A 12,500-nucleotide genomic window follows, 5' to 3' on the forward strand; every position below is an offset into this window, starting at 1 on the left:
AAATATGATAATTATCGTACATCTGGCAACGCTGGCTGGTGGCCTGTCAGGCATGTGTGTCTGAGTGCCGAACTGTATCTGCATGTGTATGTGACTGAATTCCAGTGAACAGTTCGAGTATGCCGCATGCGTGTGCAGGGCCAGATTAAGGCACAGGCTAGATATGGTTGCAGCCTAGGGCCCCCACCTGCCAGAGGGCCCCTGATTGGTCAAATATTAAAAATTGCAGAATTATGGTAAGATGCAATATTGAAAAATTAACTTGTCGTGTTGAGTAGAGTAAGTAGACAAGCTATCCTTAATCCTTAGCTCATAGTTATGACACTAAGTAAATTTGTCACAAAATTTCTCTTCAGGGGGGCCAACAGCAACCTGTAACCTAGGGGCCCCAGGCCATCTTACTGTAACCCGTCCCTCTCTGTATGTGACTGACTTCCAGTGAACAGCTCAAGTATGCTGAATGCATGTGTAAGCAATTGCATGCAAGGTGCGTGCATAGCGCACCCAATCTAAGATATCAGCACTGCGCTGACAAAGCTCACTGATACTCTTGGATTGTGGCGATACTGCAGAGACCAGAGGTGAGTAAAGTTGGGGGGGGTAGAGGATGGTGAAGTTAGGCTGGTGAAATGGGGTGTGGGGGACAGCCGTGGTGAAATAAGGGGTGGCGGGCGAGGTGTGGTGTGGTGTGGTGTGGCTGTGGGGTAGAGGTGGAGGTGGTGGTGGGGGTGGGGGTGGGGGTGGTGGTGAGGTGTGGTGTGGTGTGGGTATTGAGGTTGGGCCGGGGGGGTGTAGTTGGTGGGTGGGTGTGTGTGTGTGTGTGTGTGTGTGTGTGTGTGTGTGTGTGTGTGTGTGTGTGTGTGTGTGTGTGTGTGTGTGTGTCTGTGTGTGTGTGCGTGTGCGTGTGCGTGTGCACGTGTGTGTGTGTGTGTGTCTGTGTGTCTGTGTGTGTGTGTGCGTGTGTGTGTGTGTTGCAGATGGCGTTGAGATGGGTGAGGGGTGGCTATGGAGGTCAGGTTACTGTGCATGGCAGAGCAAGGTTCACAGCAGGGGAATGCATATGTGTAATGCTTGAGCATGTGTATACTACATACTGGTGTAGATGCACATACTACATTTTAGTATGCTTCATTATATATTTATGTGTTATTATATTGTTCTCCAAGCCATGGCAACAATAGCTCTTAAAAGCTTTGATTGGATTGGATTCAGAGAGAAGGAGGATGGAATGAGAGAGCGCGCGCGCGAGAGAGAGAGAGAGAGAGAGAGAGAGAGAGAGAGAGAGAGAGAGAGAGAGAGAGAAAGTGAGACAGAGCACAGTAGACAGGAGGTGAGGGGAGAGGAGGTGAAGGGGTCCAATACAAAAGAAGGGGAGACACAGTGAGAGAGAGAGAGAGAGAGAGAGAGAGAGAGAGAGAGAGAGAGAGAGAGAGAGAGAGAGAGAGAGAGAGAGAGAGAGAGAGAGAGAGAGAGAGAGAGAGAGAGAGAGAGAGACAGAGACAGAGACAGAGACAGAGACAGAGACAGAGTCCGAGAGAAACACTTTGATAGTGTGACACAATGTCAATGTCAGTGAGCAAAGTTTCTGGTCCGGTTCACAGAGGTCCGCATAAGGGAGAGCCCTGGTGGACCTGTGGGGATGGGGAGTGTCAATGCACCAATGAAAGCGGAGTCTCCACAGTAAAACCGTCAAGTGTTCTACTGGGGCTCTGCATTGGCCAGTGCCAAGCATTGACTGTAACGTTCTAGAATGTACAGTCATACGGCCGTTGGAGCCAAGGATATCTAATACCGGTGTAATGGAGAGTGATGGAATTCCTTCCAGAATTTGAATCACACTTAAACTCTCATTCCGTTTTAGGAGCCCCGAAAACCAGGGGGAGATTCATTTTCATTCACATAATTGAATGTGTCTGTTCAGCTTTAAGCCTCGCTCCTTTTTGCCTTTTGCGACGACGGCACCTCCTATTGAGTTTTTGCATGTAGGTCTATAGACCGTTTATCAGTTGTTTTGGTATGTAGGCATTTTTATGCATACAAAGATACTACATTTTGGACAACGCAATATTGCATTGCATGTCTACGTAGACTATTTTCTACATAGGAGATCAGCATTTCTGGTATGCAGTAAGCTTTTATGTGTGTGGGTTCAGACCACGTATGGCTTACATACTGTATCACTTTGATTCAGAGTTGCCATCGAGGGCTGAATATGTATGTGCTTTATCTATCCCTGTTCTATGCACCCGTCTGGGGACCCCTGTATTACATGACTTTTCATGCGGTGCATGTATGTTTGTGTATGGGTGTATGTCTGTACTTGCGCGTGTGTGTGTGTGTGTGTGTGTGTGTGTGTGTGTGTGTGTGTGTGTGTGTGTGTGTGTGTGTGCGTGTGCATGTGTGAGAGAGAGAGAGAGAGAGAGAGAGAGAGAGAGAGAGAGAGAGAGAGAGAGAGAGAGAGAGAGAGAGAGAGAGATATGTGTTACAGAGTGTTACAGTAGAGAGTGTACAGTATGAATGCATGCATGTATGGATGTATGTGTGTGTGTGTGTGTGTGTGTGTCTCACCGTTGTGGCGAGTCTGGGCCCGTACAGCAGTGTGTGTGTGTGTGTGTGTGTGTGTGTGTGTGTGTGTGTGTGTGTGTGTGTGTGTGTGTGTGTGTGTTGTGCATGTGTCTCACCGTGGCGGCGAGCCTGGGGCCGTGCAGCAGTGCGTACAGTATGGCCTCCTTCACCTTCCCCTCCACCCCCAGCAGGGCCAGCTCCAGGCTGTGCTGCCCGGCCACCGCGTGCGTCAGATCCTCCAGCAGCGCCACGTGGCGTCGCCACGGCGCGTTGAGTTCCGTCAGGCTGGCCAGGCAGCCGCGCAGCACGTTGAGGCAGTACCCGGGACACGGCTTGATGAGCGTGAGGCCGCGGCAGTGCGCGCAGTACTGCATGCGCACCAGCGCCCGCGAGCAGTCGCGCGTCAACACGGCGGCGTCCGTGGCGTTCATCAGCTCCATGCCCAGCCCCAGCGCCTGCGTCAGCGCCCGCGCCGCACGCAACGCCGCCCCCAGCTCGCGCGCCAGTGCCTTCGGGTGCCCACCGAACGGGTTGACGTCCTGCCGCGTCATGCGCAGGCAGTCGAGACGGTCGCCGGCGAGGCCCATGCCGGCGGTGGCGGCGACATCACCAGGGTTCACGAGGCGGCTGTACACGAGCGGGAAGAGGTCGTCGAAGAAGCGGTGCACGGACGCCTCCACGGAGGCGTTGCCCCCGCGCACGTAGAGCGAGAGCTGCGAGAAGAGCTGCGTGACCAGGGGGCTGGCGTCCAGGGACAGGCTGGGGTAGGTGCTCTCAAACAGCGAACTGATGTGGGTCATGGAGAAGGTCATCAGGGACTGGAACGTATCTGGAGGAGGAGAGGAGAGGAGAGGAGAGGAGAGGGGGAGAGGAGAGAAGAGAAGAGAGGAGAGGAGAGGAGAGGAGAGGAGAGGAGAGGGGGGGAGAGGAGTGAAGAGAAGAAGAGAGGAGAGGAGAGGAGAGGAGAGGAGAGGAGAGAGGAGAGGAGAGGAGAGGAGAGGAGAGGAGAGGAGAGGAGAGGAGAGGAGAGGAGAGGAGAGGAGAGGGGGGGAGAGGAGTGAAGAGAAGACGAAGGAGAGGAGAGGAGAGGAGAGAGGAGGGGAGAGGAGAGGAGAGGAGAGGAGAGAGGAGAGGAGAGGAGAGACGTGGAGAGGAGTGGAGAGGAGAGGAGAGGAGAGAAGTGGAGAGGAGAGGAGAGGATTGGAGAGGAGAGGAGAGGAGAGGAGAGGAGAGGAGAGGAGAGGAGAGGAGAAGAGAGGAGAGGGGAGAAGAGAAGAGGAGAGGAGAGCAGAGGAGAGCAGAGGAGAGCAGAGGAGAGCAGAGGAGAGGAGAGGAGAGGAGAGGAGAGGAGAGGAGAGGAGAGGAGAGGAGAGGGGAGAGGAGGGGAGAGGAGTGGAGGAGAGAGGAGAGAAGAGGAGAGGAGAGAAGAGGAGAGGAGAGGAGATGAGAGGAGAGGAGAGGAGAGGAGAGGAGAGGAGAGGAGAGGAGAGGAGGCAAGAAACAGAGGATGAGAGAAGAAAGAAGGAAAGATTGGAGAGAGTGAAAGAGAAAGACATATGAAATATAGATGCAAGATGAGAGAGGAGACAAAGGGAAGAGCACAAAGAGAGAGTAGGGGAAAGAAAAAAAAGAAAAAAAAAGAAGAAAGTTTTTAACACTTGAGTATTAAACCTTTACTAGTTTCTCACGACTGCACCAATAAAGCTCACACAACATTGAAGTTTCACACGCACATGCACATGTGCGCGTGCGCACGCGCACACACACACACACACACACACACACACACACACACACACACACACACACACATACACATACACATACACACACACACACACACACACACACACACACACACACACACACACACACACACACACACGCACACACACGCAAAAGCTTACATTCTCACATTCACTGCACTAGTACGTACGCCTACACCCAGACTTTTAAAAGCCATCCATCCTCAATATCAATTTCACACCACCCCCTTAAAACCTCTGCAGAAGGAATTAAACTGGTATCTTGCTTTATTTAATGACAAAGAGAGAAGGTCAAGCCAGGGAGTAGAGTAGGTCGACTTGGCGGATTTGGGAGCATGAAAAGTGACAGGCCGGAAAAGAGATCGACAAAAGGAGAGCGAAAAAAAGTGACACATAGTGGATTTCGGGAGTGCCAAACGAGTGACAAGAGTGAAAGAGATGGATAAAGAAGAAAAGAAAAGGAGGAAAAAAAAGAAAAGAACAACACAGAGAAAAGAAGATAGAGAGACGAGGGAGAGGGGGATGGGGAGAGAGAGGTAGGGAGAGAGACAGAGGAAAAGAGAGAGAGCGAGAGATGGAGAGAGAAAGAGAGAGAGAGACAGAGAGTTAGAGAGAGATTGAGACTGAGACTGAGAGTGAAAGAGAGAGATTGAGACAGAGTGAGAGTGAGAGAGAGATAGAGTCAGAGAGAAAGAGAGAGAGAGAGAGAGAGGAAGGGAGTAACGGAGGGAGAGGGAGGGGGAGTGGAGTGCAGGGAGGAACTGTGTAGGAGTGCGAGGGGTGCAGATTAGTGCTGTTGATGGATCTGAGGGGCGAGAGGAGAGGAATGCCGCGGAGCATCTGAGGCATGTTTGCTTAGACGGACTGTGAGGACACGGAGGTAGAGGAACAGCAGAATGTTCAGTATGCTCTTCCAAAATCCGCAGCGCCAGAGGCACAATCACGCTCACACACTCTCACACACACACACACACACACTCACAATCCCCCCCACACACACACATACTGTCACACACTCTCACTCAGATTGGGCCCACAATAACAAACACACATGCGCAGAACTCAGGACCGCTCACACACGCACACACACACTACACACAAACAGTGAAGCCAACAGGAGGGACAAAGGGGTCAGTTGTCCCGGGCCCAGGAAGAGAGGGGGCCCAGAATTGGATCCTCGACATTTATATTTTATGTATTGGATCCGGGGGCCTTTCAAATGATTTTGTCCCGGGCCCGGCAAAAGCTGTCAGTGGCCCTGCACACATACACACACACACACACACACACACACACACACACACACACACACACACACACACACACACACACACACACACACACACACACACACACACACACACACACACACACACACACACACCAACTACACCCTACATGCTCTCACACAGTCACACTCAGTCAAATCTGACAACTGTTATGGAAAAGCGCAGACAAATAAACAGGAAAAAGCACACCAAGCAAACAGCAATAAAAGGATGAGGCACAAAGACAAAATATTTGGGGCCACACATCTCTTTGGTTCCTGTGTCTAATTTCACACTGTGTATATTTGTCAGTCTCCCGGGAAATGTTTTTGTATATATATGCGTGTGATAGAGCATGTGCAAGTAGCATATGCGAAGGATTGTGGCTTTCAGTGTGTCAGTGCGTGCGTGCGTGCGTGCGTGCGTGCGTGCGTGCGTGCGTGCGTGCGTGTGTGAGTATGTGTGCGCGCGTGCATGGCTATGTGTGCGTGTTATGTACTGCGTGTGTGTGCCTGTGTGTTTATGTGGTGCGTGTGTGGTGTGTGTGTGTGTTTATGCATGTGCGTGTGTGTGTGCGTGTTTAAGTGGTGTGTGTGTGCATGTGTGTGTGCAGGCGTGTGTTTGTGCGTGATTGCGTGCGTGTGTGTCTGTGTGTAATGTATGATGTGCGCGATGACCTGTTTCCATCAGTCTCAAAGCTGGCAGCTCTGAGCAGGTTTCAGTAACAGCAGAGGCCACCTGATCTCATTCATCACTCTCTCCACTTTTCCCATTTACTTTCCATCGCTGTCACACACACTCTCCTCCCCCTCGCTCTCTATCTGTCTCTTTTCACATACACACACACGCGCGCACGCACGCAAGCATGCACACACTCGCACACACGCACACACACACACACACACATGCACTCACGCACACACTCACGCACACATGCACACACACACACTCATAGACCTTATAAACTCTGCCTGTCTCTGTTTCAGTGCCTGTCTCTGTCTCAGTCCCAAACACACACACAAACACGCACTCACCCAAAAATATCAAGCGTTCTCTTATCACCAACACACACACACACACACACACACACACACACACACACACACACACACACACACACACACACACACACACACACACACACACACACACACACACACACACACACACACACACACACACACACACACACACACACACACACACACACACACACACACACACGTCCACTCGTCCAAGCATAGCACAGATAGTACAACATTTTGTCACTCAGACATGTATAGTACATACATAAAGCTAGTTGTGTAGTATGGCTACTTGTAAGGGGATTTTGCACAGACACAGAGTTGCCGATGCCCCAGTCACCTCAGCAAACATACGGTAAATGTGTAACTATTCTAGTATATTATGGTAAATGGTCTTTGTTTGCCTTGCGGTTATATTCCTTTAAAGAGTTTGTGGATATTTAAAACAGTTCTACTGTCATATTGGTTTGAAAATGGAAATGTCAATGTTGTCCTTTTAATCCCTTAAGACATGGCATTATAAATTAGCTGTTACCAGAATTGCAATGACCAAGTTGTAATGTATTACTAAAGGCCCCGTGCACTGCCATAGTAGTGTAGTACTATAGCAGTTAACTTTCAATGTCTATTACAGCGTGCCACAGGAGGTGCGGCGTGCATTAAGGGGCTACTCACAATCATTTCTTGGTCATTAATCGTCCAGCAAAATCTGGTATTGTTGCAGGCCTACGTAGTTGGAAGGGAAATACGTATACAGCATTGCGGAATTCAGACATGGGAAAAGCTCAGCGTGCTAGCGTCATACTAGCACTAGTTGTGAGGGGAATGCACATGTGTACACGGCCTAAGTGAGTTGTCTGTGCAGCGTTCAGCGCCTGCATCAGCACCTCAGCAGACATGAGAACAGGAGATCCTCCAAGGTCAGAGGTCAACTCTGAAAAAAATCACATGACAGGAAGCCCATCACTGTCAGCATGATATGTGCTTGTGTGTGTGTGTGTGTGTGTGTGTGTGTGTGTGTGTGTGTGTGTGTGTGTGTGTGTGTGTGTGTGTGTGTGTGTGTGTGTGTGTGTGTGTGTGTGTGTGTGTGTGCGCGCGCGCTTGTGCGCATTGTGTGTGTGTGTGTGTGTGTGTGTGTGTGTGTGTCTGTCTGTGTGTGTCTGTGTGTGTCCATGTGTGTCTGTGTGTATTACACGTATGGGCGTGCAACACATGTATGTGAATGCTTGTGTGCCTAGCCTAGATATTCGAAAAACCCCAACCGCCTCGAAATGGGGGATCAGCACGTTTCTAGAGACGAGAGATGATATTGCGGGGCTAGTGGGGAGGTGGGGAGGGGATGTGGTGTGGTGCATTCTGGGTTAAGGGTTGCGTCTGCCATCATATGAGATACAGCAGGAAGTGGCTGACTCTCGGTGCCTGCCTATGGTGGGGTTTGGGGTAAGGGGGGTGAGGGTAGGGGTGGACGGGGGGTGCATACGTAGGTGGAATGCCCTCTAAGCTCTTCTAAACCGGCCTTTATGCCCGCACTCGGGACCCTCGCCATACCCAGCGACAAAAATAGAGAGAACTTTATCTGTGCTGTCTGGCACACGACATACCTCTACCAGCCTCCACTGCCCCTCTCACACACACACACACACACACACACACACACTGCTCTTCTCCTCCCCTCCTCACCCTCCTCCTACACCATGCACTAGCTCACTCCCTCTCTTGCCCCCTTGCTCGCCCCTACCACCCACGCCTCCTCCTCCTCCTCTCTCTCTCTTCCTCTACAATCCTTCCCCTGGCCTGTTCGCTTGTTTCTCTTGCCATGTTTATGTCTTATTCTCTCGTTCCTCCTCTACTCTCCTCTCCTCTCCTCTCCTCTCCTCTCCTCTCCTCTCCTCTCCTCTCCTCTCCTCTCCTTTGCTCTGCTCTGCAGGCGAGTTCTCAAATCACCCCCCAGAAGTGAAACACTCAGGTCACAGCAAACTCCCCCCCTGACTCCCTTATGCTCTTTCATTTGAATCTTCTCCCTCTCTCACACTATCTCTCTTTTTTCACCATGTTTTTATCGCTCTGTTGCTCTCTCTCACACACTCTTTTTTTCCTTTTTTGCCGTGTCTAGTCATCAGCAGACTGGAGAGAAGAGAAGAGAGGAGAGGAGAGGAGAGAAGAGAAGAGAAGAGAAGAGAAGAGAAGAGAAGAGAAGAGAAGAGAAGAGAAGAGAAGAGAAGAGAAGAGAAGAGAAGAGAAGAGAAGAGAAGAGAAGAAGAGAAGAGAAGAAGAGAAGAGAAGAGAAGAGAAGAGAAGAGAGGAGAAGAGAAGAGAAGAGAAGAGAAGAGAAGAGAAGAGAAGAGAAGAGAAGAGAAGAGAAGAGAGGAGAGGAGAGGAGAGGAGAGGAGAGGAGAGCGAACGCAGCTCCCCCATTGGCCGCCTGACCACAGGAGCCATAAAGGATTAGATGCTGGCCGCAGTGATGTATGAGAGTGCACTCACACAACTTCCCAAATTACTGGCACCCACACAAACACACACACACACAGACAAACACACACACACACACACACACACACACACACATACACACACACACACACACACACACACACACACACACACACACACACACACACACACACACACACACACACACACACACACACACACACACACACACAAATACACACACACAGTTCCCAAATTACTGGCACATAAAGGAGTGGTGATGAGCACTCCCTCCTGCTAGACTAGATTCTTAAAGGCCTGAGTAGGTGAGACAGTATGTGTGTGTGTACATATGTGTGTGTTTATGTGAGTACGTTTGTGTGTAAGTGAAACTGTGTGTATGTAGTATGTGTCCCCTTGTGGTTGTGTGTGTGTGTGTGTGTGTGTGTGTGTGTGTGTGTGTGTGTGTGTGTGTGTGTGTGTGTGTGTGTGTGTGTGTGTGTGTGTGTGTGTGTGTGTGTGTGTGTGTGTGTGTGTGTGTGTGAGAGAGAGAGAGCCGGGTTCACTCAAGCACACCTCATTCACACAGGCACCTCAGAGGCCTTCTCCCTAAGCAGAATCTGATACATTATGAATATGAGACGTACAGAATGCCACAGCCCTGTCTTTTTCTCTGTCGAGAAGAGACACAGACCACATAGACCTCTGACACCAAGCCACGGCCACTGCCTGCCACTGCTCCCATAAGCGTGAACACACACACACACACACACACACAGACACAAACAGAAACACACACACACACACACACACACACACACACACACACACACACACACACACACACACACACACACACACACACAGCTCAAACCATTTTCAAAATACGGTAAGTGACAAACACACTGAGCACCGAGCAGACAATAGACTCGAAAACAATCCTATATTTAGGAACATTATAGGTTGTGTGTGTGAGCTCGAGTGGCACTGTGGTTGTGTGAGCAATGGAGGTATGTGCATGTAGGAAGTTGGTTCCATTTTGGGCTTGACACCCATGCAGCCAGGACCACTGCAAGTGGTGGCAAAAAAAGTTTCCATAATGGTTGATAGGGGTGTGCAAAATAATCGTCATATCGATGCATCGCGATACTTACTCTCACGATACAATGCATCGATTCATGACAAAGTATTGTGATATTTATTTTCTCAATATACTGCATGTATTCATGACAATTGATTATTTGATAACAATAAAATGTAAGCTCTCTCCCAGATGATAGAATGCTTAAATAGAATGAACTGACTTAAGAAAGCTACACAGCAACTGACAAATAAGCTGTATTTTACACATTTACTGAAGTAAATATCGCAATGCATCACAGTAGTACATGAATCGCAATGCATCGTGATAGAATCGCATCGTGGCATATGTATCATGATGCGCATCGAATCGTGAACCCTTTGCCAATACCCACCCCTAATGGTTGATGGTTTACTATGTTTTCTGTTGTTCTGCGTTCTATGTTCCGTTGTTCCGTGCTCTGCTGTTGTTGTCACAGCCTGCTGCTATGGCTTAGGGCCTCCGCATATTGACAGCACTGCGGAGCACTTTCGCTTCCGACACAATTCTGACTCCCAAACCCAATTTCACACGAACATAGCATGGATAGTCAATGGGCGGCTCCTCCGACAAAATATAACTTGCCTCTAATCGCTATCCGACATCCACGAATGTCCACGGAGAGCGGTGCCAGTGTGAAACAATGGAATCGAACTTCTGCGGAGCAGGGCTCAGCACTTTGTCGGAGCTAGTATACGGAAGCCCTCAGAAGTGATGTTGAGAGAGTGGAAAAGAGTGAGAGTGGACTAACGTGAACAACAATGTGCCCTGTCTGTCTCTGCTGCGAGTATTATTGTACGTACTATGCATTTGTAAAAGATATAAATCACTACCCTGAAGAGAAGGCCCTTGCGTGTGCAGTTACTCTATACATTTTTTTATTTAAAGACATGTAACGACCCAGCCAAGGCCAATGATTCAACATTGTACAGTACGGCCAAGATGGAGCGGGTGTGTGTGTGTGTGCATGCCGTGCGTGTGTGCGTGCGTTGAGATTTACAGAAAAGTTTTGGCTGACACATGCAAGTAAATGCATTGAAAATGAGCATAAGCCTCATCACCCATGCTCTGTGATAATATGCTCAAAGCTCAAAGACAAGCAGGACATCAAAAGCTTATCAGTCTTTCAGGGTTCGTCCACACCATGCTGCATAAAATGCTTGGTCAGATTTGCTGTGCTGGTGCCAGAGTTTGAAGGTAATAAGTCGACTATGGAACATGCATTGGTCTATCTATGCTTTGTCATGTTTTTTTTATCTTTGTTAGTTGCTTGTGAGGTCAGGCCAACTTTTCGCTATGCATTTAAATTGTGACAAATGTCATGGCAGTGAACCAAGCCTGCTTGAAATTCTTGTGATTCATATTTTGCTGCATAAATACCAGGTGCCACTAACTTATAGGCAAAAACAGTCACACAACCACAACCACACACACACACACACACACCCAAACAGGCATCCACAGACACAAATACATACATAACCCACCCATGTATGACATGCAGCCACAAAAATTGTTGCACGCGAAAACACACAGACACACACGCACAGACACACACACACACACACACACACACACAGTGCCCCTGGGGGGGCCCCCTGAGACATGTTCGGGCACGTTTATGGGGGGCTTTGTGGTCGACTGAGTGACAGCGAGGGGACAGTGGCAGCTCCGCTCAGCCTGTCTGTTTACAAACCAACAGACAGACAGACAGACCAACCCGACGGACGGGCAACAGACCAACCGCACGGGCAACAGACCAACCGCACGGGCAACAGATCAACTGGACCAAAGTAGGACGGGAAGAGATGGAGAGGGCTGTGGCCCCATAACACACGCCATTCCACCAGTGGACAATGTAATACTCATTGTAAAGTGAACTAATATACGGTAGTACTGTGCTCTACTATGACATAACACAGGGCCTTTAAAGGTGCACTGTGTAATATGTTTAGTAGTTTATTTCCAGAATTCATGCTGCTCATTCAAAAAATGTTACCCTTTTTACAAATACTTACCACAACAATCATATTTTAAGTATTCATTGTGACTGGGAAAATTGCACTTTTCGTACAGGAAAAAATTGTAATGCTGTCATGGGTCATGGGTAAGCGATTAGGGCGTCAGACTTGTAGCCCAAAGGTTGCCGGTTCGACTCCCGACCCACAAGGTTGGTGGGGGGAGTAATTAACCAGTGCTTTCCCCCATCCTCCTCCATGACTGAGGTACCCTGAGCATGGTACCGTCCAGCTGCACTGCTCCCTTGGGGCGCCATTGAGGGCTGCCCCCTTGCAAGGGTGAGACATAAATGCAATTTTGTTGT

General features: G+C 49.4%; 1 protein-coding gene across 2 annotated transcripts in view; it reads right to left on the reverse strand.

The window, feature by feature from the left end:
- gpc5c (glypican 5c) overlaps positions 1–12,500 on the reverse strand; it is a 256,644-nt gene that overhangs the window by 198,967 nt on the left and 45,177 nt on the right. For both annotated transcript variants that reach the window (XM_063218535.1, XM_063218534.1), the window contains exon 3: positions 2,682–3,394. In XM_063218535.1, coding sequence (XP_063074605.1) covers positions 2,682–3,394 — 713 coding nt within the window. The remainder of the gene's footprint in view (positions 1–2,681; positions 3,395–12,500) is intronic.

This window comes from Engraulis encrasicolus, chromosome 16 (genome assembly GCF_034702125.1).
Source record: "Engraulis encrasicolus isolate BLACKSEA-1 chromosome 16, IST_EnEncr_1.0, whole genome shotgun sequence".
Classification (NCBI taxonomy): domain Eukaryota; kingdom Metazoa; phylum Chordata; class Actinopteri; order Clupeiformes; family Engraulidae; genus Engraulis; species Engraulis encrasicolus.